Genomic DNA, 27,002 nt, shown 5'->3' with positions numbered 1-27,002 from the left:
ATTTTAAATTGGCAGATAGCCATGAAAACTGAAGGATGTGATAGATTAGCTGTTGGAGATTTTAAACCCTCATACTCTTCTTTTTTTGCAATCCTGCCCCCACTTTTTTTCTTTTTTTTTTTAATAGAGGGGGAGGGGATGGGAGGAAATTTGAGTGGAAAGGGCAGCTGGAATGGGTATGAAATGACAGCTGCCTTCTGAGCCTCCATTTCTTCCTGCTCTTGAGAGGGCTAGAAAACCTTGCGCAATCTTGCACTAAATGAGTATGTAAGAGCAACATAACCCATCTCTGAATGAGCAGAAAGGTGATCACCAACATCCATAATCTGGTCCTGTGCAGACAGACACAGAGATTAACCTTGTCTGTCACCACATTCTTTGCTGTACTTTGTTGCAATTTACACTGCTGTTCCAGAAATAGTATTTAAAGACTGCTGGGGAATATAACCAATAGAAACATTCTCAACTGAAGTTTATGATACCTTAAAATACATTCCTCACTGCATTTTCATTTGAAAAAAAAAAAAAACAACCAAACAACTCTTCCCTTTACAAAGATACTGAAACTCAAGAATTTGAGTACATCATAGTACTACATATCACAGTAGTGGTATGTACTTGCTACTTGTATGTAATGCCCCTCCTAAAGCCAAAAAAATTACAGCCATAGTATTGTAACAAGCCACAAAAGTGAGCCATACTTCCTTGTCCACAACTCTAACCTCTTAAACACTCCCACATACAAAATACCTTCCAAATGCCAGAATTTTTTTTCTTTGCAATGTAATATGTATCACTACAGCTACTGAAAGCTGTTGTGACAAAAACTTTTTTTTTTAAAAATGAATACGTGAAATGGACATCCATGGTTAAGCATTTCACCAATTTTATTTATTTAAATCAAAGTTGCTTATTAGTCTCCAAGAACATCACAGTAACAGGAGATTCACTACATGGTTCCTCTGATGATGCAGAGCAAATTCACTAGGTGAGGATCAGCTGCTTACCATTATCCATCCCAGGAATGATAACATAATACAAATACAAAATAAATATGGGATGATTTTTTTTTTTTCATACAGAGTTATCCAGGACTTGCAGCTATAATTTATTCCATATTCTCAAGCTTTCCCATCCCTGGGGCTGCCTCAAATTTTTGTACTGTGATAATGAACTCAAAGAACTGATTGCCATTAAAACTGACTTTAAATAGTTTTTTTTTTATTAAATTAAATTTTTTTATTAAATTTTATTAAATTTTATTAAATAAAAAATAAATTTTTTATTAAATTAAAAAAGAGGTTACTTTAAATATTGGTACTGACTCAAGCATGGAAAGGTACAGAGGCAGGAAAAATGAGGAGCACTCTGTCAGTGGAAAGGCAAGCTTAAGTTGACTCAAGGTTTACGTGAGATTACAGCTCAAGTCAGAGTCATTACAATCTGCAGGTAGGGCACTCTATTGTGCCAGGGAACTTACAGGGCAATGAAATGTCTTCCTCTAAAATTGCCACAATAACAAAGGAAAACATTGAAGGGCTATTCTGCAGAGCTGTCTGTCCAACAGAGGATATCATTCCTCACCCATGCACTCCTGCCACTTAGTATTGTTCCAGAGTTAGGAAGTACAAAGTAAAAAACTACCAATACCTTAGATGATTTCTGAATCTGTCCCAGTATATAACAAAATCTACATTAGTGGCACAGTGCTGTTACCTATCTCAAAAACATAAGAGTGAAGTTGCACAGTGTGGAAGGAAATGTCATTCCCGTACTTGCCTTTTACCTATTGAATGAAGCAGAGACACTAAATTACTGTTGGTGACTGAAAGAGGCTTACTCACAAGCCTGAACAAAAGGCCCCAGGTGCTTCAATAGAAACAGCTTGTGTGTAAATCAGATGAGTGACCCACCAGAACAACTTCATTTAGAGCCTGATCTCTGAAAAATCTCAACAGCCTCTATCCCCATGCACTGAGCAAGCCACATGTCAAACGCTCACTTTTGTACTGTCAGCTCCACAAACAAGGGACTGGCCTCAATGTTCATGACTTGAAAGCTGACTGAAAAAATCCTCTCCTGAACTCAAGTCAATCTACATGGATTCATCAAAACAAAGATACAGAAGCACAGTGCTTGGACCAGAGCCAAATGGGAATGCTGGTATTGCTTGCTAAGTACTGGACCAGGATGCAGCAATCCCTTTACTTCCCTAACTCCTAACTGCATCAATACTTCGATGTCTGCACAACTTTCAGACCCAGAGACGCAAAGCTTTTTATTTAGAAAAGCAAAGCATCTTTAATACACATTGAGTGGCATAAAACAGGGAATTATTTGATGAAAAACCCAATTTCTTTTTCCAATTGATTTTAAAATCCCACTCCCTGAACTCTGAAATGTATTTTCCCACTAAACAAACACAGGGAGTACAGTTTAAAACAAGACCAGCATCCTCCTTCTGACAGAGGCTGGTTCCAGCTGCTCCACTGGTGATTAAAATGGGTTTGCCTTACTTTGAATTAAAATAGGCTAGAAGCATTGACAGCCTCTGCCTGAGCTGAGTGGACAGTAACCATTAGCTGAAGGGAAGATGTATTTTAACCTATTCAATTATTCTTGTAATTATATTGCAAGAACATTTTTTGACTACATCAGATGTTCTGCCTCTAATAGTCTACCCTCTCTTCCAATTATCTGATGTCCTAAAGACAAATTTCAATACACACTCAATGGCTAAATTTTTGCCAGTGCTAAAAATTGGTTATTTACTTTATTTGCTACTGCATTACAAGATTATACATTACCATTTCAGACTGGGTTTTTCTTATCAAATTTGTTCTCTTCTAGTCCTTCAGCAAATACAATATACTAGGGGTAACTAACACAGTTTTAGTAAATTGTGTTACAGGTCAGAAATATATCACCTTGTCCTGTAAAACTAAGTGGCTCTACACAGGGAAAAATAAAGTTCTTGAACTACTACAGTTCACAACTACAGTGCACAGGTATGAAAGCATAAACTGACTATACTGAGTTCACTGTAAAACAAGAATGACCAAAAGAAAATCAAACAGTAGTTGAAGGATATTTTTTTCATAGTCACTTCAAAGAAATTAATTAGACAGTAGTACTGAATTACTGTCTCTAACTGTGGCACATTTTAAAATAGTGAGGTATTACCTACTACCCCTATAAGAACCCTGTACTGAACTTGATGATAACCTGTGCACTTAAAACACCTTTGATTTACAGGCAGCCTAACAACTTTTTGTACATCTTCACAAATTAGTGACAAAGCCAAAGAGGAAACCAAATTTTCTCCCCAAGGGCTGGTGTTTGGTGTACTGTACATAAAATTAATTTCAGATGCTAACCACATCTATTGCACTCCTTCCCTAGTTCAGAGCTGTTTCCCTTCTAATACAGAATTCAGCACCTCAAGCAGGAGAACTCTAAAGATAAACCAATCACAATTTCTAACTCTTACAAAAACCAAGACATGAGGGGAAAAGGGGCCCTAGAAATTCTACCAGCCAAACTGGAGCAGATAAAACATACGGGATGCTCTGAAGGGTATTAGAAATATATAAACAGATGTGAGCTTGATATGAGGGGACAGATACCACTTCAGAAAGCAAATATGGGATGGCTGGCAAGAACAATTCTCCCTGAAAGTCTCTTTCACACTTCTGTTTCCTGCATGCTCCATAAAACCTAATTCTCAGGAAATGTGCCTAAGGAATTTTAATCCTTTATCAAACACACGCTCAGATCTTACTAGGATTGCTAATATTCAGAATTATTTTTATCATACACCACAAAAAATGGGAAAACAAACTTTAATACCTTTCAATCTCACTCAGTTCCTCTTATACTTTTTTTGGCCACATACTTAACTAAGCCAATGCCAAAAATATAACATACATCACTTTCACATTGTGTTCAGTCTGCACTATTCCTGTCACCACAGAATGCAACACATTGCATGAAACATATCAGATAAGGCAGCTGCTATTTACATTACAAATGCTGGTCTCATGAAACTTAATAACAATTCCAGAAATTTACTTCTGTATAAAAAATTATTTTGGATCCTTTCCCTGGTCCACTTTTCATTCTTTTAACCTCTCACACATAAAAATGAAAATGTATCTCTTATTTTTCCCTGTACTGTTCTGAGAGGTGTTTTCTGATTAAATATATATAAGTATTAAAAAAAATACTCCCAGCATCTTGTATACTTTTGCAATTAAAAAACCTGCCATACATATTTCATTTTTTAGCTTTGGTAGCTCTTCTTATCTGAAAAAAAAGTATATAATACAACTTCTAAAAAAGCTGTCAAAACTGAATGAGAATTTTTTTGATTATTTATTTTAGGAGATTTTGTGGGGCTTAGTTATTTTTTTCCTTTCCTCTATCCCAACAATGGATGCAAGGCATACTAAATACATAATTACATGAGAGAGCCACACAGCTTTCAGAGGAGCTATTCAAGTGAATTGTGTAAATAATATGCCTTTAAAAACCCTAACATATGAATACAGATTTACCAGTTATGAAGTAGTTATATACCTGAGAGACAAGAATATGCATTTAAAAAAAAATTCTGCCCAATTATGAACTTACCAAAGAGACTAGCATGTCTCAGAGCAAATTAATACTTTCATAACTTTTGGAGAAAGTTTTTTGCCTGTTTTCACTTGAAAATAAGAAAAACATTAAAAGCTGTAAGTCTTAATTAAGACAAAAAAACAACAGTCAAAAGCCATACAGTTAAAATGTGCACCTCCTTGCATCCCAGACCAGTTTGCCACACTTATAACTAGGTAATTCTGACTTTGTCACTGGCATTGTTTCTTGAAAGTCTTTCCACAGTAAGAAAATTAATTTATAAAAATGAAGAGACAACTGTAGTAATCCTTGGAGTGTGACCATGAGATGGATCTCACAGGGTTCAACCAGCCCACCAACAGCTCTAACTGCACATATTGCACCCAAATGGTGAAGGGCCAGATGTGGCTGCTGTAACAACCAGTGCTTTGCACAATTCCTCACCTTCTACTGTGTTCAGACACCTTGGTCACATATCCACAAGCATGTATGGGTATGATTCAAAGTGTTTGTGCTCCTGTTTTGCTATAACAAAAGCTGAGCTATCTCATTAAAGACCCTTGGAGCATTTTTCATGAATCAAGCAAACCAACATTTCACTTTGGGAAAGCTGAGCGTATTTTTCTGGCACAACCAGGGTCTGACTTCCAAACAATTAGATCTCACAAATCAGAGGCTGAAACATGCTACCAGATTCAATTGTAACACTCTTCCCAGACTCCAAACTTAGGTAGTACTGGACTTCTTACCCTGGTACAGATCACTGACTTCAATGCAGCAGTTTTCCCCTTCACCCTCAGGGTGTTACCACATTCTGCCAGCTTTGCTGTGCACACAGAACTCCAACTGCTGTAAAGGGCTCTTTTTCCTTCAGCCACCCACTTTGCGTGTAATTGCTCAGTAAATTTTCCTTAACGTACGCATTATGCAAACTCTTCTCTAACCTTCTGGTAACTCCCTAGCTAACAGTAACTTTTTACAAGATATTCCAGTTCACTAACTACTTCTAAATATCAAAGATAAGACACATGGAAAAGGATTTACGTATTCAGATTATCCAAATAATAACTTACCTGAGTGGGATCTGGGAGGATCAAATCACAGCTTTTAGGTAAATGTTTGTGAAGAAATGTTTTCCCCAAGAGTGGTTACTGGAGTTCAACCTCTGCGATTTCAAGTCAACAGAAATGACATGCCCCAGCAAGGAGCCAGCTTCCATCTATAATGTGTACAAGATCCTCATTTGCCAAGTGTTTGAGGAAACTTATATGGATCACATCTGAACTCGACAATACTAATGTTTTCATAATTATAGCTCTTCAATGCATGAAGCTGATAAACCTAAAGCAGTGCAGCTGCAGAGCTTTAAGATTTAGGTGCCACACCCTGCTTTAAGGAGTAAATTTGCAGAGACTTGTGTGTGCTTCTTTAAACAACAACAAACTTAGTAAGAGCAATCTCACCAAGGTCTAAAGATGGAACTATGTGAAGGCTTAAACAGAGATTTTACAAGACCAAGTGGACTTGGCTCTTTGGTAAGCAAGAAAGCACAATTGCTACTAAGCTCCATTATGTCTGATCTTAGAAATATCTTCCAAACGTAATGATTCTATAATTCTGTGTCTAAAGCCTGATCAATAACAATTCCTCATGAGTTTGGGCAGAGTAACATAGCATACTAAGGAATGTGTTGAAACCCCTTCATCTTGGAACGTTTCTAGAACTTCTCTCTATTTTCATGACACAAACTGCAGAGAAAAAAACGTACATTGGTGGAGATATGAAACGGAAGCTTCATTAGATTTTTCCCTCATCTCTAGCTTTATTTAATTCCATAAAATCTCTGAGTTATTGTTATGCACCTACCACACAAAAGTGTTTCAAGGATAAGTGATATGCCTGCATAGCACTTTGAGGACAAAATGTACTATATGAGTGCCAAGTATTAATAAATGAACTGCAGAAAGAAATCTTATTTCAACTTTCCACCCAAGGAGTTAGTATCTGAATTTTAAAAAGCATATGGATCCACTGAAAATAGATGCTTTAGAAGTTAAGGAAAGGATGCTAAATGACAAAATTACAAAACCAAAATATATCCAGAATAATTTCATTTTTCTCTCAGCAAAGTGCAATTTTAGCAGAAGAATCTTGGTTTCACCACAGTCCTGGTTTTTACGCTCTCTTTTCCAGCTGACTTGACTGAAGTGCAGACCATTAATATCTGAAGTGCCTTGTTTTGATTATACTGGCCTTTGCTGGTACCAATCTAGTTAAGGTATCACCAAGAATTTCCAGCATAAAACACATTTACAGGTTTATAACTTGGCTTTAAAAATTCTCCTACAAAAAGACAGTGGGAGGCAGAAAGGCTCAGATGAGTGCATTACATTACATATCCTACGTGATGCATACTTGCTCACAATGCTATGAAAAAGGGAGGCATTAGCTTTAACTCTGAATTACCATGTTTCAGAAGCCATCTAAAAATGATACTTTTACTTCCCTGTTTATGTAATCAAAATAAGCTTTTGTAAGTGTTTTGCCTAATTTGCTTAACTTGCCCAGTTTCATAGTTTGGCTTAAATTACAGAAAGTGCCCATATAATATAGGAATTAAAATGTCATGTCTATTGACTGTATTTATACACAAACACTCCCTCCCTGTCTCCCTTCGGAAGTCAATTGTGGCTTGTCTCCAAAGGGGCAGCATCCAGGTGATGGGATGTTACAGACTGCTAGCAAGTCAAAAGCTTAAACAAAGATCAAGGCTGAATAAAACAACTGCATTTTCTACAAAAAGACAAACACCTAAACAGGAAAGAGCTAGAGTAAAGAGAACAATGCAGGTTACTTAAAATGCCAGTCCAAAAGCAACATGTATTTCTGGCCATTGGTATTGTATTTCCTCTAGCCCACATAAAAACACAACACAACTCTCCATTATAGCACAGCAACATTAAATATAAAACCTGCCATTAAAGGGCAGAGGGTAATGACATCAGTGTGGGCAACCCATGCTCAGGTAGTGTTCAACTATTATCTCCAGTTTAAGAAGGCTGAAAATATGCAAATGCAGCCAGCACTGGTTTTAGATAAAACTGTCAGTTTTATGGATATTTATAGTATGTGTCCAGTCTTGCAGAACTCCATCTTCCTCCACCTCATCTGTAATCTAAACTGCTTCTAGTCCACATTAATACAATATGTTACTGGGATACTTCTCACATCCTGTGTAAGTCAGGCATCAGATCAATACTCAGCCACACTGAGAAAAAAAAATCATTAAGTTAGGATCTGGTTAAAAATACAGACAGCAGGAGAATAAACCTGATGCACAGCCCCCATTCCATCTGGATGCAAATGTAGATTATGCTTTTACATACATCAAGAGTGGCTTTCTTTTCAATACATGGTTTTAAGGAATCCTACAGGTAGTACTTCTGATAGATATCCTACACCAAACCAAACTCACCTCAAAAAAATTTTACCACTCTGCTTCTCATGAAAGCTCTTCCCAGCCTTTGTATCAACTGCCTTACCCTTATACTTCCTGTGGTGAAATCACAGCACGAAATTGGAATAGCAAAGCTATTTCCACGACAGTATCTGCTGATGACAAGCACAGGTTTATAACTTTTCCTTGGATCAAGGACTAAGAAGATTGAGATAGACTTTAGAACGAATATCAATAAATTAAAAATCAAAGGGAAAGCATGCTTACAAAAAATCTTTTTCAAAAAGTACAAATTCTTTTATTATTTGAGGTTGCCTAGTGTAGAGCCTCCTTGGAAATTTTACTGTGCATTTTAGGTTTTTTACCCCCTTGGTATTTTTCAGAGTCCAAAAAGCATATATCCACCTGCATCACGGCACTGGTAATATAAGGCTGCTCTGTTGGCCTCAGAAGTAAAAGGAAAACAGAACAGCCACACAATCTCTTCCTATTGTTCTCCCAACCCACATAAGAAACAGAAACTGATGCCATGCCCCATAGGTCAACAAACTTGAGCTCTGTGAGACAATAATTGCAGAGTTGAGATTCCTCTGAGACACCTTGCCTCCGGCTCAGCAAAGTTTAAATCAAGAAAACAGAAGCTTCAGTGTCCCAACTGACCTTCACTGGAGTGGACTTGAGGAGAGAGAGAGAAACAGTCTCTTGGAAAGAAGCTCCAAAGCACACTTCACCCTGGCAGCACATCACTCATTCAAAGAAATGGCTTGCAAATATAAGATTTGGTGTCCATCTTCTAATTGGTGTTGAAGCTCTGTCAGTAAGCTGACAGCAGTAAGCAGCTTGCACAAGCACATTACTACCTACTGCTTCCAAGATACTGACACAAGACTGGAGACTATCACAACCATCCTGTTAGCACCTTCAATGAAACTCTCATATTTTAAGGGGATTTGCTGGTGCAGCTTTTCATTCTCACACTCTGCTCAAGTGACTTGGCTCTTTGTTTATGTTGGGCTCACAGTACCACCTTGAAGATCCCTTCACCACCACGTTTTGTCATTTCACAACTGCAGTTGCCATGACAACAGGATGCAGCTTATCTGTGCTGTTTTCATATTTCAGTTTTTGTTGCCATAACAACACATTCTGGCTTTCTACAGAAACCGCAACTTTAAGCTATGTATTCTCAAGGACACAAGATTCATCATATATGTTCATCAGAGAACAGATCTGTACAGGCCATTTGTAAATTAAGCTATTTTTTCTGAAGGGGGATTTTTCACTCACAAAAGTGAAAAGCTGACAGCAATTGCTAGAGGCAGACTGCTGAGACATCTAAAGCCTGGCCTTTAATAATAGCCAGAGTAATATAGCACTTGGCCACTTCCGAGTGGGGACTCCCCACAGTGTCAGACTGTGTCAAACTGCACAATTGTTATGTGATGTGAGTAAGTGTCCATACTTGATTCACCCAGGCAGATCTGAATTAGATGCTAGATGCAATTCTCTTGAGTTTTAACCCAGTGGCCTCCCCATTATTACCAGCACCACCACCATGCAGCTTTGTGTTTGAAGGCCCATTTTAATTCTGTAATTCAAGCTGTTGTTGTAGATCTGTTTTCAGACTCTGACCCTCTTCGCTTCCAGGTGACTGCATTTTGAACTTTTATTTACAGGAAGTGCACATTCATCAGACTGGTGAGAAAATGTTATACAAACACAGCATGCATAAACACAAAACAGTGATGGCTATGAGGGGTATCAGCTAACATGGCACTGTAACTTCATTACACCCTCATTTATGTACTTCACTAATGAGACAAGCACAGGTGTCTAACACGGTCCCTCACATGAGATGAATAACAATAATACAGTCCAACCTGCTTTAGCCATGCTTGGTATCCAGAAGATAAAAGTTGAAATCCATCTTTTGGCATGTGTATTCGGGGCTAGGAGAGAATAGACATAAAGAGAGACCTCCTTTTACACTGGGACCTAGCTAACCTAAGTCTAAATTCTGGAGCACTTTAAACAATGCAGATTTTTTAAAGCACCATATGAAGGTTTAGTCCCCAGATTAAATTTTGTTTACTGCGCTGGTATCAGCTGCTTCAAGAACACTTTTTTAATAAAGCCACCATTTTTATGTTTTACACCATTTTACATTTCAGTTCAGTATATATATATAGGTTTTTTTTTAATTTCCACAAAAATGCACTTGGAGAAGAACAGCCTTTGTGATGGGTGCAACAGCAAAGACTAATGGTCGCTAACGCTTTTGACACTACATAAAAAGCAAATGGTGTCAACACAGCAGTAGTCAAGCTATGAATGTTTTCACAGTTACCATCCTCAATATGATCAGACCAGACACTGGACAACATGAAGAGATGACAGAAAATTCCTGAGGAGGTGTAGCCTTAATACCAGGGTAACAGGTATTATACTTACACACAGCCATAAATTTTGCCTCAAATCGACAGACAAATATAATCTCCCCCTCATTTACTGTTTTCATGCTTTATTGGATTGAAGAAAAGGCAAGACACCAAATTGCTCTAGAAACACAAAACATCTATAACATAACTTACAGCTAGGAAGCAGTATGCAACAAACCCCCAAACACTGTCTGATGTGACATTTACTTGTAGTTCAAAGATACTCCCTCATTCAAGAGGATTCAAGTGCTCCTCCTCCCCTCCCCTCAAAATAGGAGAAGCTTAGAAATTAAAATCATGTCTAAGCAACAGGACCAGATAGAACATCCACAAACACCAAGTCCAGAGATTTTTCTTACTTCTTGAAACAACTTCACAATCTCTTTTTTAACTCACAGTACTTCCCCTCCAAATCAGATGTGTGCCTCTACCACTCACTCCTCCTGGAAGGCTGGAAAAAGCTTACTCATTTTCAGAATGGCTCTACTGAAGATAAGCTTACTCTCACTTGTTCTTGAGTCAACACAATATTTAGTTGGTACAAACTGCACCCACTCTGGTACTTGTACAAAAAAAAACAATTTGTTGGAGAGAAAAAAAGTGTCATGGCTGAAGGACAAACCTTCACACCTATGGTGGGCAGACTTGGAATTTGAAAATAAAATACGAAGTAGAACAGACTAAAATCTTGCCTCTAAAGAGAAGTACTCAGGATTTTGCAGTATACTTTAAGCACTTGTTATTTTTGCTTCTCTTCCGTTTGAATTTAAATCCTCCTAAATCTTTCAAAGTAGTAGTAAGATTATGCCCTGGTGTCCTAGCCAATGATCTCAGTTGAACATGAATTTTAATAACCACCATTGTGCTGATAAATTAAAGTCAAGTATGTCTGGTTTCTGCATTCACCTGCTGCGTTTGCACTTGCGATGCTTAACACATTAACAAACTCTGTTCTAGGAGACTTCTCCACACCTAGAAGCACCATCCTCCAAGACCTAACCCTCCTTCAGCACCAACTTCATGGATGGTTAGTCTCTCTATGAATGTAAAATGGGGACAACACTCATTTAACCCACCTCACAGGTTTCCTGAGAGGAGCTCTTGACATTTCTATGTGCTTTGGAAATGGAAGAAACTATACCAAGTGCTGCATATCTAGCAAGAACACTACAGAAATACATATTTTACTTCTGGCTCAAGTGCTTCAGTTTCTTTTTTTCAAAGTAGCACAGCCCAATATGTATCTATCCAGGAAAAAAAATGAAAGTCCTCATAAGCAGAAATAACAATAATTTGAAATCAGTGTCACAAGTAGAGAGACCTGAATACCAGTCTCAGATGTGCAAAAGTTCACACAACAAATTGTTGTGATGCTAGAATCAAACTGCATTCATAATAAATTGTGAAAAATCACTTCATTTGTTTGTGGTTCTGTCACCTAAACCACAAATTAAAAGATAACAGTCAAGCTCTTCAGACCAGCAGGCTGCTTAACATTTGGTAGCCCATCAGGCCAGAGCAGTCTGAATAATTGATTTAAAGACACTGACTTGAACCATTTAATTTGAAGACCCTGGTTCTGCAAATATGTAAGTGTATTAACAGATCTGTTGCCAGCAACAGGATTACTCTTCAACAGAAGTGTTTCCAGTAGTAAAGATAAAAATGCATTTCTATTTAGACAACTCTTACCAACACAATTTTTTGTGACTCAAAAGTAAAGTTGCTTGAGTATTGTAATAAAAGCAATCAGGAGACTTTTGGTAGATTAGCAGCTACTGTAAACTCAATTTATTTTTCAATGCTGACAAATGAAACATAAAAATAGGAGAAACTAAGACCCACCACTCATCCTTAATACTGTATTTGTCAGAGGTATGACTCCTCTGCATTTGATAAACCTGCTTTCATTTAAGAAGAAATGAGAGACTACACAGAAGAGAAGCAAATTTCACCAGTATTTACAAGGTATGTGTGCCATTACCCACATACTGCTGCTTATGCCATTTAAGTGGGTTATCTGCACAAGTGAGCCCCCATTTACATCAAAATAGGCACAACAGAAAATTTTCATTAAAATTTCTCAGATTGATGACTGGTTGTAAAAGTTTAGCCAATCTCCTGAATTCTGAATTTCTCTGGTTTTCCAAGGCACACTTGTAAATGACCCCTAGGAATGCATTCATCAGCAGAGAGAGGCAATTAAAGTAATACATCTGGTTAAAATATTCTGAATTGCAGTATCCCAATGACAGCAGACAGAACTGTAAGAGGACTGTCAATTTAAAAAAATAAAACAAAATTGCCCCTCTTTCCCTCAGCCTTAAAAATACCTAGGATCCAGAACACATGTTTGGAAGCTGTATTAATTTATAAATCAACACTAAAATCTTCCATGATTATGATCTATTCAAAGCAATTCCACCAGCAATACAATTAATTGCCCAGCAAGACCTAGTCATCTTTGTATTTCCATGAGCACACATCGTTTATGCTCATGGTTCAATACCATTCATAAACACAGTATTTCTCTTAGCATCTGCTCCAGCATTTTCCTTGACTAGAAGTCAGGCTGCTAGGGGAATTTTTCTCTCTTTTTCAATAGCATCAACAGTGATTGCTTTCCTCAAAAAGTAACTCTGAAAACACTCTAACTGCTAATTTATATCAAGCTATTTTGTGAATATTTCACATTTTTATTTAGGTGAGTGGCTAATTTGTAATATAACCTAGTCTACTTCCTTTTCCAAGACATGAATGTTTATTATTGAGCCCTTGCTTTGAAAATGAGCCTTCCATTATCCCAGATGGCTTATTCCACAGCCATCAGCACCTCACTCACAGTTCTGAAATGCGATTTTATTGTGTACGAAATCTTAACTCCCTCTCTAGTCTTTCTGGTGTCCACAGAACTTGTTTTCTATACGTTAGCCATGTATTAAAATTATATATATTGCATCTGTCTATAAACTGGGGAGCCAAAATAGCTTACTTTGCTCATCTCTTTGTCTGCAACCCCTGACTATTTTTCCTTTAGTAATCTACTCTTCCATTTTTAATCCATTTGATTTCTGCAGTCCCTAGCAAGGCCCAGAACAAGAGAATGATTCTTGAGAACAAGTCAGTAATTTAAAATTCAGTGGTACCCTCTCCACTCTCTACCAAGGCTGATTTTCAGAGGACATTTAATTACAGGCCTGAGTTCCTATTTTCTAAGCCTAAACACAACCCCTGAAGGCTTACAAGATTTGAGTCACAGCTGGAGCTGTGGTTACTATACAGTTTAAATATCAGCCTCTTTACTGTGCAATTTGTTTCGAAAATCAAATCAGATGCTGTGTCATAAACAAGTGCTAATTAAGTACTGAGCGGAAATTGGGCTTTTTTGTGCAAGAAAGGTTCTTAAATATCTGCATCTTCACTTCCATAAGAAAGGATAAATATGTCAAGAATGATAATTATAAAAGGAAACCTACTATGGTACTTCCAAGGCAGTGCTGCTGCTTCTCCATTTCATCCACTTCCATGTAAGAAGAAATAAGGGAGGAGGAAAATTGAGACCTATATGAAATATATATGTACTAAGGATCTTATTAATCTGATCATATCACCCATAATGCTTGCTGTTCCCTCAGAGAAGACATTCACTCTGGGTTTCCATCACATAGAATTTAAACAAGCAAACTAAACCCATCTCTCTCCATCACTGCAAAGCAATAATGAAGCTACTTATATTACCATTTCTTATAAGTCATGATCTACACACAGTATTTATTTGACAATAGCATTGAATTCATTAGATATAACACCTTGTTTGATAAATATCAAGTGAGGAACAAGAATAATGCATTTTAATACTCTGAAGGTTGCCTCTGAGTAACAATATTCAGGACTCCATTAACTAACAGGCTGTCGGCTACAAAAGCAGAATTAGATCTGTCAGTCACTGACATGGAAGGGCATGGCCAGTTGCACTGAAGATTGTCCAGTTGAGATGACTTCCACAGCAAAGGAAAGTATCCCCTGTGGCCTGGAACTTGTAATGAGCTTGCATCCATTACAGCAATAAACTGAATTCCTATTACACAAGATACAACTTCATGGCCCAAACAGATCCCTGACTCTACTGCCCAAAGCAATACTCACAATAAAGCAGAGGTAGATCTGTGGACTCCAATTCAACAAAACCAAACACACAATTTCAAAATCTTTCATTATTATTAGGAGAAAAACGCATGAGCTATCTGATCCTAAAAGCTTAAGTTGCCAATATTTAAGTGTGTCCTTTGTGAGATTTTGTAGAAAGAAGGAACAAACACTGAGTCAGCTGACTGTCAGGTCTCACAGTTTGATACAAGCTCCTTCAGAAGGACACAGCACTCTCAAACAGTAGGTTCTGACTGCCTGGGAACTTAATGAGTTCACTGCACGTGGTGAACATGGCTACTCCAGCTCTTTAATGAACCTGCCTGAGCTCCTCGACTGAGATCTGCTCAAAACCAACTCCCACTGGAGAGGGTCTATTTATACAACTTGACAGATAAATAGATGCAAGGGATTTTTATATCCTTCAAGAGCAGCAGCAACCAGGTAAACTACTTCTGTAACATGAAACACCTGGATACCTTCTTTAGGGCTCACAAGAATACTAAGCTAAGGCATTGAAAACCAAATGGAGACCCATGACAGCACTCCATTAATCTCTGAACAAAGTAACAGCAAGATCCACGAACATGCTTACTCTAGCAGTGTGGAGATTCTCTTTGTGCCCATGCTTGATTTCACAACCATTTGACACTTTAAGTATGAAATTTAAGTGCTATATCCAGCCTCGTTCAAGACTGCAAGATCTGTGGAGACCATTTCTCATGCTACTTCCTGACTTTGTGCCAGCTGAGTATCCAACAGGAACACTGACATTCACAGTGCAAGCTTTTATGTAAAAAACGGCAGCTGGAAGCTAGTCCAGAGATCAACAAAATGAAGCTGCTCCTTAGAAAAGTCAGAGACCTCACCTGGATTCTAATTTTTCACTAAAATTCAGCGCATCAAGAATAGAAAGTCCTGTACTTAAAAAAAATACAGCCAAGGCAAACCAAATTGAGTTTGGAAGATGACAATCTCCCATAATCAGCCTAAGAACCTACATATTAACTTTCACCTTCCCAATCTCCTGCTGAATTTTAGGTAACAGTCAAGAAAGCATGCAGGAGATGGGTTACAGGTCTGTACCAACTATCCTAGGAGGAAATCTGTGGTTCACACATTAAGCAGATGAATTTGTAAAAGGAATATAATTTTTTTTTTTTCTAAAGAGAACAAGACACTTTGGAGAGCACACTTCAGCACTCCACCACATTTTCTGCTTAGCTACTGAGCTCTTGTCTTCTGAGCAGGCTCCAGCACTAGCCAAACATTTTCGTGTGCAATAAAGTAACCAAAACATTTCCCCTTTGCAGGAATGGCCATTCTGTCCAAATACATCTCCCTTACAAAGCACTCAGCTACAATTACAATGCAGGGCCGTTTTACCCATCAGAAGTAACTTGGAATTTGTAACTAATTGACTCAAAAATGTACCAAAATATATTAAATTATTCTCCTTATGTAAATACCCTGTGCCAAGTTCAGCTCCACGATAGTTCTCAATTCCTGGCATAGGATGCAAATGTTCCTTGGCTTGGCTTAACTAGAGCAAACTCCTCCTTCAACCAAGAAACACCAAAGCACCACCTGCTGTCTTGGAGGACAACAATGCCAGAATGAACCAGGGGCAACAGCAGCAGCTGAAGACACCTAATGGGCAGCCCCTGGTAGCATCCTCACACAGAACCATCTGTAATTCTAACCAGAGTGAACCTAAAATGTTGCAGAAATGGCTGGCCAAAAAAGAAAAAAACCAAAGTCAAAACACAAACAGTATGTCTCCCAAGAAAGGGCATCTACTGAGACTGAGTACTGCTAACTATTGCCAAAATGAAACAGTCACCATGGGAGGCTAAGTAAATCTACTCCCAATTTAGAACAAATGAGAATTAGTGCTAGACTAACCCAATCTTCTTCTTTAAGAAGATCACTGAAGTCCAGACAAATTAGAAGTAGTTAAGCATTTGATAGATGACATGTAGGAAGTTACTAGTTAAAATTAAGAGGATTAGGATTAATACAGGAGTTATAAGGAGGCTAAGAAACTAAAAATTGTAGAGTATCACAGGCAATTTTGAAAAAGGAACCATTAAGCTGTACAGAGAATGATCCTTGTTGAAATCTATTACTGCTTTTGAAATTAATATTAAATATTCACAGTATTATATACTCATTTTAAATACTCAAGAATTACCAATGTGCTAATGAAATTAAAGAGACATCATAAATATATAGGATAAAGCATCCTGAAGATTTGGTAACAGAACTGACACATGATACATATAAATAAAAAAGTTACATTATTTCCATTATAAACTAGGAACTTGGTAACTGAGAAGAGAGAAAGAGGCCCTGGGACATGTAACTCATTAGATAATGATGGTTCACCCATAAGATGTGGCAAATACTATTACAGGATAGTGTATAAAGTAAAAATTTCCCAGAAGAGAGGATTTAGGATCACTGCTTTAGCACAAGGAATCCATAAAATATTTCCTGGAATGTTCTGCATAGCTCTGATCATTTGTGTTTCAGGGACACTAATCAAATTTTGCAGCTGTTTAAAAAGGTCTACTAAGATGATCAAAAGCTCCAGGAAATGTTTTACAACAGAAGGAAAAATAAATTAAAGAATGCTGGTTTAGCCTGACCAGATCCAGCTCAGAGCAGAATATGATTGCCCTGCACAAGAATCTGCAGATGAACACAGGGGAACAAGGAGAGCTGGTTAAGCTCAAGGACACTGGCCTATGAACTAATGAGAATGAATTAGCCATGAATGGAGTTAAGCAGGAAAATAAGAGCTAGGATTCTGACTTTCAAAGCAGTCAAATTTGGAATAGCTCTGCAATGGCATAACAAAGAGAATTCCAGTTAGCAACTGCTTTCAGTAGTTTGTGAAAGTTTTAGAGAGGACTTTGGTTGAACCCATGCTCCACAAGACCTACTGCAGTCCAACACTGACACGTGTCTTCTCACTGATGGGCCCTTTATCGTCCCCACTTCAATTCTTATGTTAAGGTCAGGACATCACAGGAATATTTTCTTGTCAGTAAAAAACTTGCAGGGTATTTATGCTTGCTTATAACAACAGCTGTAACAAAGTAGTAGAGCAATACACTTCACTGGAGTCATCGGAGTCAAGAGAAGGAAAAATTAAAAAAAAAAGTTACAAAAATAATAGGGAAGCAGATTTTTCTCCTTTTGAATACATTAGCAACAGAAAACACCTTCTGTCATGTTTGAAGAGGCTGTTAGCATTATTTGGATTTCTTTCTGTTGAGATGCCTCTAAGACTCATCTTCTAAAACAAGATCAATCCACCATTTCTTGAGACTACATTTCCTTCTCATTGTTCTAATTTGCAGGAGATGAATGATAGCTGGCTGCATTTCTCAATCACACTGGCAGTTTTGGCAAAGAGGAATTAAGGGCATTGAGCAGTCCCAGTGCACAACCCCTCTGGAGAATCGCCAACATCTTCCTAATGGACAGGATTCAAGGCCAACTGTCCATAAACTAAAAGCAACTCCCACATAAACACTGCTCCATTCTGTATTGCTCTCACAATAAATTACAGATGATGTGTGTAGAGAGGGAGACTGACTACATTGTATGACAGACTTTCATGATGGACCATTTTTCTCAGAAACAACTAGAGACTGTTCTGGTTCCTGTATGGGCAAGCATGGAAACATTCAGGCTTTTTTCTAGTCAGCAGACAGTCCAGTCCTGATTAGCATCCAAGCAAAGACTGCCATCACCTTTCTCTACAGTGTTTCATCCATCCCACTATATTTGGGAAATTTCTTACAATTCTGTAAGAATAACTATGCCCTAAGGTGGAAATATCATGAGCGAGTATTCCTACAAATGGAAAAATCCCATCCAGGGCACAAAGCCAGCTGACAAAATTCACAGCAGAGCTCTGCATTGGCTGGTGTTATCCAAATTCCCTCTCTACCATCTTCTTCAGGTGCTTCTGAAGAAGATAAGTCCATCTAGACTACTGTTAAAAAAACACACTTATTATTGCTCTGCTAACACAAAACAGTACTTAAGAACTTCATTCCTTTGTAGAATGCCCCTGCACCCTTTCCCTTCTCACCATGGGAAGAAGCAAATTAAACCAGCATTATGCCTTTTTGCTGCTTCTAGTCCAAACTGGTTACTCCAATGGTTTCTGCCAAGAGGCTGCATGTCTCCTGCCCACAGACTGGAAACACTTCTGTCCTTCCCTCAAGAAGACTAGAAAGGGCCCCTGCTGAGCTTTCCCATTCTTCCTCATTCTCTCCTTTCCGCTGCTCTCATCAAAATGACTGCACAAGACCCTGTTTTAGCAGTGGGGGAAGGAAAATTAAATCAGATCTTTCTCAATTTTTAGTACAAAGGAAGACCAGAAGTAGCTAGAGAGAACAAAATTATGATCAATCATTTGTTTCCAAGCAAAATCATTGTGGAAAAGTGAAATAATTTAAAACTATAAGTCATCGTGTCTGCTTCTGAACCCTTCTGCCACCCCAGCTAACAAATCTGGCTGTGCATGCACAGCAGCAAATAGGCTGAGCACCCATTGCTTAATGGGACCACGGAACTTGCACATCGAAGAGAAAAAAATGAATTTTAATGCAGTTTTTAGAAATACTTGTCATTGTTTCTGCATTGCCATTTAGTGAATGGGACCGATTTCTCTCTCAGTAGGGGATGATATTTTAATGATGTAACAATGTACTTCCCAGAAGAAAGACAAGCCTCATGAGGCAGATTAAAACTAAGAATATTCAGATCCCATTAAAATCAGACAGTTTCAAGCCATTTTTAAAATTAATTTTGTTTAATGATAAAATGGGTTATCTTAACAGGTGGCTAGCCAATTGTAAAATTAACCAAAACATGGTCAGAAGCACAAGGGTAGCTATTAGAAAAACTGGTTTCTTTGTATTCTGCCTCCTATTATCAGTGTACCATATCACCCTACACAAATTCCTCCAGCCCATGAACCCTGGCAAATTTCTGAGCTTCAGCTTTCTCTTTCTGCAAGCAGGGGTAGCATTTGTCCAACACCAGAGCTCCCCAGCACCTCAGAAAAACTGTCATTAGGAAGCTCTGTTGTTTAATAAGCAGGAAATGTTTAATGCAACTCCCAGGATGTTTATTTTCAATCATTTCTGTGGTATCAAGAAGTTTTTCACAGCACTAATCAGTACCCTGTCAGGGAAACAGCTTCATGTTTGATTGCTTATTAATTGTATTTTGAGCACTAACTCTTTAGCTGCAGCCACTGGACGCTGCTATGCTACAAATAATTTCCAGCTTCCACAGCTGAACACACAGTGGATTCAGCCCTTCTGTGCAAAATCACTTAAGATGTATGAAGAATAAATCTTGTTGAGCATTCCTGAATTGTAAGGAAGAAATGAGGAAGACTGAAGAAAACACTCAGTACTGGAAATACCAGTTAAGCTTGCTACTAAGGACAGTTAAATATTACACAAATGCATGGAGTTGAAGATGATGCAATACAAGCAGACAAGGAAGTGAGAAAATAGCCTATTCCATCTGCATTGATGAATTTAGCAGGAAAAATTTTATACAAAAAAATCAAGTTGTTCAGCTTGCTGGTTTTGCTGGTCTTAAATGTGACCCTAAATACTGTTGCAGTAATCAGCGAGAAAATGAATATGACAAGAATACATGACAACCCATACAGATGAAAAAAAGTTAGTATTATGTGAAGGCATCCCACTTAGTGAGAATTCTTATTTCCAGATATAAATTACCCTTCTTGTAACAGAAAATAAGTATCTTTCATTAACATGTTTTATAATGCAAACAAACTATCAAAACAGTAAAATTCATAGAAAACAAAACAATGGATGAACACATTCACTTGACAAACATATCCGCTCAACATTTGTCTGTCAGGAAATACTTTCTGATCCCCACTTTAAATGTTTTTAGAGTGTGAAGAAAGAGACCAGACCAGGAAGTTTCCTAAACCATTTAACTTTTTGTGTCAAGTCATTATTTCTGCTACCTCAGAAGCCACTAGCACTGAAAATAAAGAAGAAAACATAACTTTATATTTCATCTCATTTATGGCCCAGACATCAGAGCTTGGAGTATTTCCATGGCCAGCTAAAGATGATAATTTGAATTTTTTCTTCATTAGGCACCTCTTAAAGAGGTGATCTCTGAACACCGTACATTCCTACCTTATCTCCAGACATGACACACAACTATAGAATAATTTTTTTTTTTTCCTATAAAATCCTCATCACCTTTTTGTATATCACAAACCACTTTAGGATACTGAGAATGTTGAGGCCACTGCACGTCTTGTATCTTCCAAAGGCTACTTAGGAAGTCCTTTGCCTAACCAAACTTGGTGGTTAGAACGAAGTCTGCTTCATCTCACTAATGAGAATGATAATTTAGTACCAAATACTCAAGAGGAATTATAGCTCTGCTGACTGGCAAATAATTTGCCAAGGCAGATTAGTTTAGCTGCATAAAATAAATATCCACCTGCACATACTAGCACTAATCAGGGCGTGAAATTAAACTTTTTATTCAGTGGGAAATAACTGCTGCAAGGCGGCGATTTAGGCTGAGAAGCAAATATTAAGGTCAGTCTATTCTCTCTGATGTTTATAGTACATATTACAGTGAGGAGAGCATGGTGCAACAAATTTGGCTTTTTAAGTCTATGAAACTAAATACTTCAGTGATGCGATAGCAAATTTGCCATTTGCTTTTCTAATTGCATACATTTAATGGAGCAAAGTGGCTGAAATGAAACATTACCAGGGAAGCGAGGGTGAAGTTACTGAAGTACCAAAGGCCTGCACCAAGGGCAGAAAAATCTACAGCAAGAAGTTTGGGGTAGAAGAAAATTAACCAATGTTTTCCATACAATACACTAGTGCCAACAAACACCCAAAAAACCAGGATGCTATTACAGCACCATTGGGAAAACTGAGAAGTGCATGTGTAATATTCAAGCAGGATTTGCAGCCCCACATTTAAGAGGCAATGCTCTGCTATCCCAGCTTACAAAATTATTCTCACTGCTTTCATGACTTCCTTGCTTTGGATCCCCAGGGTTCTCTGCCACAATGTCCCTGACACAAATATGTTACTGGGAAGACTGCTAAGTTCTCAGAAGATTTTTTTTAAAATAGCTAACAAATAACAGGTCTTAAAAATTCTGGTCCTATTGACACTGGGTTGAATGACTTGGGTTCAGTTCAAGCAGAGCCTCTTTTAAAGTATAAGCCTTTGTCCATCTGTTCCATACATATACATGCACACAGCAGGAAAAAATTTTCCAACTTCCCTACCTTTCAGCCTTCCACTACACTGACTATTCTTTGCTACATTACCTGCCAGTAATGTGGGAGCTCCTACAAACATGCAAATAGAAAAATTATTGAACTTCAGAGTTTTCCCTCATTAAAAAACAAATAACTCACAACCAAAAAAAAAAAAAGACAATCACCAAAAAAACTCCCCCTAAGAAAAAGACCACAACCAAAAAACAACCCACAGATGAATCTTAAAACACAACCAGAAGGCTCTGGTTCCCCTGTGAAACTGGAAAGCCCATCAGCAGCTCCTAGAATCTGACCATCCAAAACCAAAAGGTAAATGGTATTTTGGGGGTGAAACTGAAAAAAACCACAAAGAACACTCAGGCTGACTTCTTCCTATTCATGAGTCAGGAAATTAGGTAAATTATTGCAAATTAATTAATTCATACAGCCTGAGAAAGTTAAGTCTGTTAAGTATCAGGTTTTTGCCTCTCAAATGGTCCTACATGGGACCCCAAACTGGTCAGGTCTGTTCCAAGCCCTGCCAATTAAACACAACTGAAGTTGTCACTAGTCCATTCAAGAAAACAGATGTCGCTTCAAAGAGCTTTGATATTTTTCTTAAATACCTTTCAAAATGAGGAACAAAAAATATGAACTCTTATAAAAAGAGCTTTATTGTATTTTTATAGCATATTACATACCTTGTAACAATCATTCTGTTAAGTGTGAATGTCAGTTTTATTTTCTGTCCCTTTTTTCTTGGCTATTTACAAGCTTTGTAAGAATGGTTCCTTAATTAAGTCTAAACATAGTTTTATATAAATGGATTCCTGGAATTAAAAACGTTCAGACTTAAGAAATGATTGTTACAGAGACTGTAACAGGCCGTAAAAAAGAATGCCACTTTAAACAAAGATTTCTCATTTTAATTAAAAAGATAATCATCAGAACATTCGTATACTTAACAGAACCATTTGAAGCTACTTTGAAAAAATATCTACTATTCTATGCAGGCTTATGTAGTTTACTTTATATGACATTTAATCAAAGTCTCAGTTGAGCCTATCACACTCATACTTTCAGTACTGTATCTACTGTTTCAAACACTTATTCAAACTTGAAAGTTACTTATAGAGCACCTCGATTTCTTGTTCTTTTGTAAATGACTGACTATGGGAATCCCATATTCCTGAATGTATAAAAGCAGAGCTGTCTATGGCAGGTGGTTTTGGGTGCATTTTTTTAGGTTAATGGGCACATTCCCCTCTCTCTTCAGCTTGTGCATCAGTTTCTTATACACTGTACTTTATAAAGAGTGTACTTTCATCAGCAGGACTGTACAAAAAATAAAAGAGGCTGAAGTGAACTAAGATGGGTTCCACTCTGGTAAAATCCTTGCTGCAGCTGCAGAACACTGGACTATTTAATTTTAAAGATCATCTTTTAACCCAGGAACCATCTTTCATTCAAAAAATAAAACCAAAACTAAAAACACCAACAAAACTTTTGAAAGATGATGTGCAGAAGACATGATACAAGACTCTCATTCACCAGCAAAAACAGTCTTCCCTTGTGAGCAGTTGCTTGGTATTGTGTGGTGTTAATACACAGCAATTTAATATCTGGAATAAATTAGGTCTTATTAAGACATAGAGATAAACTGAGTAAGCAAATGAAATGAAATAAATTACTTAAGCCTTAAAATATTAGATTATACATATTGTACCTGAGAACAGATAACCAGGAAACTGTAGCAGATATCAGTTAAATGCAATACTGCATTTAATACTGCTTCACTGGCAAGCAATCCAGCCAACAGCAGCCAGTGAGAAGGCAGCTGCCTTCTGCTCCATCTAAAAGTTGCACAGACATGAGCAGACAGAAAAACAACAGAGTACTGTTTGTCTTTCAAAACACCAAATATAGATGCTTTAAAGAAAAATAATTTCATTCATACTATTAGCATTGGATGAAACTTTCCCATGAACTTTTTCTGCTAGAGTTGGACATTAAAATAAAAATCAAATCACCAGGTCCATCTTGCCTGGTACCTTGTGATTCAAAGGGGCTGCCCAAAGTCAACGTCAAAAATTAAGCCCTGACATTTTTAAGTGGAAAAAACATATTATTTTCTAGAGAAGCATAAACAAACTACCACCTAGAGGGCTGCTTTTCAATATGAAATGAAACCTACCCCAAATACATATCAAAATCAAAACTGTCTCCTGCCTTTCATAATAGGCCTCATCCCTCTAAAATGTATTTGAATATTTACCTACATTGCTCCATGGGAAGCTCTCAGGAAAATCAATAATTAATAGCAAAGCCCACCTCTAGCCAAACTCTGAGCCACCTAATAAGAAGATGCAAATGAAGCATACCACACACTCTGATGGACAAGGTAATCCAGGGTGAATGATTCAGCATTAGCTGATCTGCTACCTCTGTGTGGATAACTGCACCAGTGCCACTGCTGCAGCGCCTGAGTGCTGCAGGCCCAGAAAAGACACTTCCAGGGAGGGCCAGGATGATACTTGTAACTGATTCCCCATGTATCCTGATGTATCCATCTGTGCCACCCTGCCAGGAACACCAGCAGACCCCCAGGCCTGACAAACACTTCAGCTCATCAGCACTCATCAGCACATCACCTCATCAGAACGTGGAGGAGCCACGCTCTGGACTGACGCACACTAAAGCAAAAGCCTGGGATGTGCTTAACAAAACCTTTGCTCCCTCTCCTCTCAACCTGCAAGCAAAAAACCCTAAAAAGTTCAGAGTGGACAGAGGGAAGCCACATCTTTCACTGCAGGTTTTACAAGCATTTTGCATACAAGAGGCACTTTAATAAAACATGAAAGAAGGCGGGTTAGCTTTTAGCTCTCAGTGCAGTCTGGTCTTGATAATTCTTCCCTTTATCTGGTGCTCTTAAGAGATGCAGATCCCAGAAGAGCAGCTTCCTCTCATGGGCAGGCCTCTCCCCAGTGTCAGGGAGCTCTGTTGTTGGAGTCCATCAATATCTATTGTTGTCCATCTATACCATCTATTGCTGGAGTCCATCATCATCCTGCCAGCTGCAGGATGGGCAGGGATTCCCTCAGCTTCCAGGCCCAATCTTACAGACAATCACAAACCACCTGGACTAAGCCCTTGAATGAGAATCTTAGCACAGGGGGTGAAAAAAGTAATGTATGAGAAGTCAGCATAGCATGTTCACAATGCTGCCTGGCAGCAGACAAGAATGTTTCAGCAGAAACTTTTTGGGATGTGAAACTCACTATCTAGAGGCAGGTTGTAATTACCAAGCTTGGCCAAACACAAGGGCAGCAGGATCTGGGACACTCCTTTGGCCAATCCCACACCAAAGATGGCCATTCATTATTACTAATTGCTATCTTGCTGATTTAGGTGCCCATACGTTTTTCCACTTCACCTAGCTGAGACTATGAATCTGGCAAACTTGGAGACTACTAGCAAACAGATCAAAAAGTCCCAAGAGAGAAACAAGTTCTTCCAGATTTAAAACCAAAAGCCAAACAAGTGTATCGAAGCTCAATTAGAAATTAAAATTTGCAGCTAATGTTTCCTCAATTTCATTTTGGGCATATGTTCTGAAGATTTAATAGCATTCCTTCTTCCCGATGAGCTCAAGTTTAATTCTGTGCCACTAGAAGCAATAACCCAAAACAAACTTTTAGCAAGTGTTGCCTGTCATTAAAATTATACCCTTAGGGAAAGAACAGTTTGGGGCACCTGAAATTTACATTCAATTTAGTTGGCAACACTTTGTTTTCATTTCTAAATTTCACATTTTTGGCCAAAATGCTTAGAAATACCAACAAGGAAGAAAAAAAAAAAAGAATGAAGTTACAGTTTAAGTGCACAATGCCTCAAATCTATGGAGATTAGCCATATTTGAAGATCTTGGATGCATGTGCTGTTTTCCGTACCAAAGGCCAGCTCAAAACCTAAATAATGTACATGCTCCCCGCAGTCCCTATCAGTGGTATGCTGCTGCAGCATCAAGTGAAACACTCAAGTGCCAGTATTTAGAGGTCTTGCAGCAGAATGAGAGGAAAAACAAAATTACAGAAGGATGGTGAGCAGCACAGCAGGATAGTCTAAGGTGCACAATTAAGAAAAAATGCAAGAATTACATGCGCAAAGCCTGCCGGGGCCCGTGGGCCCCTCTGCCAGGTCCTGCCTCACTCCAGTTTAACTTCTCCCGCTCCCAGGTGGCACCTGCAGCCGCCTCCCCCTCCTCCCAAAGCTCCCTGTGCCCGGATCTGGGGACCCTGCTCACTGCCCGCCCCGCAGGCAGGGCGCCCCCTCCCCGGGCCCCGCTCACCGCCTTCCCCCGCCCGCCAGCCCAGCGCCCTCCGGCCCAGCTCGGCCCCGAGGCCCGGCTCCCCTTCCCACTGCCCCCGCTCCATCTCGCCCCCCCGCAGCCCTCCATAGACAGAGGTGCCCACCCTCCCGCGCCACCTTGGCCAACCCCGCGGCCCTCACCATGAACTTGAGCGCCTTCTCCTGCAGGACGGCCTCGGCCGGGTCCATCGTCCTGCGGGGCCGGGCCGGGGCCGCCCCCCCGCTCAGTGAAGGCCGCAGCCAGCGCAGACGGGAACCTGCGCTGCCCCGCGCCCCCCCACCTCGCCCCGCTGCCCGCACGGCGCAGGCGCCGCTCCGCAGGCCCACGGGAAATGGAGTCCCCGGCCACGTTCCTGGCAAAGGTCCGACCTGCCGGATAAAACTACAAATCCCGGCAGAGTCCGGACCTGGGGGCACGCTGGGAGCCGGCTGGCGCATGCGGTGTGTGCAGTGCAGGGGCCGACGGGGGTTGTAGTAACGTGTCAGGGTGCGAGGTGCGGGTCGGGGTGGGATGGACAAGGCCGCTCGGGGCGGGAGAAGGAGGGCGGTGAGGAGGCGCGTCCTGCAGGTGCCGTGTGGGCAGTTCCAGCGCCAGACCCTCCCGGGGTGGAAGGTACGGCTGCCTCCTGAGTCACGGCCCCGCGCTCTCCAATGCCCCCA

General features: G+C 39.2%; 1 protein-coding gene across 8 annotated transcripts in view; it reads right to left on the bottom strand.

Moving 5' to 3' along the window:
- BTRC (beta-transducin repeat containing E3 ubiquitin protein ligase) overlaps positions 1 to 26,766 on the bottom strand; it is a 115,234-nt gene extending 88,468 nt beyond the window's left edge. For 3 of the 8 annotated variants that reach the window (XM_064716174.1, XM_064716178.1, XM_064716179.1), the window contains exons 1-3: positions 26,484 to 26,614; positions 13,989 to 14,073; positions 9,955 to 10,023 (exon numbers count right to left, since the gene is read on the bottom strand). In XM_064716174.1, the coding sequence (XP_064572244.1) occupies positions 9,955 to 10,023; positions 13,989 to 14,039 (120 nt within the window). In that variant the 5' untranslated portion in view covers positions 14,040 to 14,073; positions 26,484 to 26,614. Of the gene's footprint in view, positions 1 to 9,954; positions 10,024 to 13,988; positions 14,074 to 26,483 lie in introns of all 8 variants that reach the window. The other 5 variants (XM_064716177.1, XM_064716181.1, XM_064716182.1 and 2 more) reach the window with 4 other exon arrangements.
- Between the last annotated feature and the right edge of the window lie 236 nt (positions 26,767 to 27,002).

The sequence above is a fragment of the Zonotrichia leucophrys genome, chromosome 6, assembly GCF_028769735.1.
Source record: "Zonotrichia leucophrys gambelii isolate GWCS_2022_RI chromosome 6, RI_Zleu_2.0, whole genome shotgun sequence".
In the NCBI taxonomy this organism is placed as follows: domain Eukaryota; kingdom Metazoa; phylum Chordata; class Aves; order Passeriformes; family Passerellidae; genus Zonotrichia; species Zonotrichia leucophrys.
Note: the sequence above shows the minus strand (reverse complement) of the source record. Positions and strands in the feature narration are given on the sequence as shown.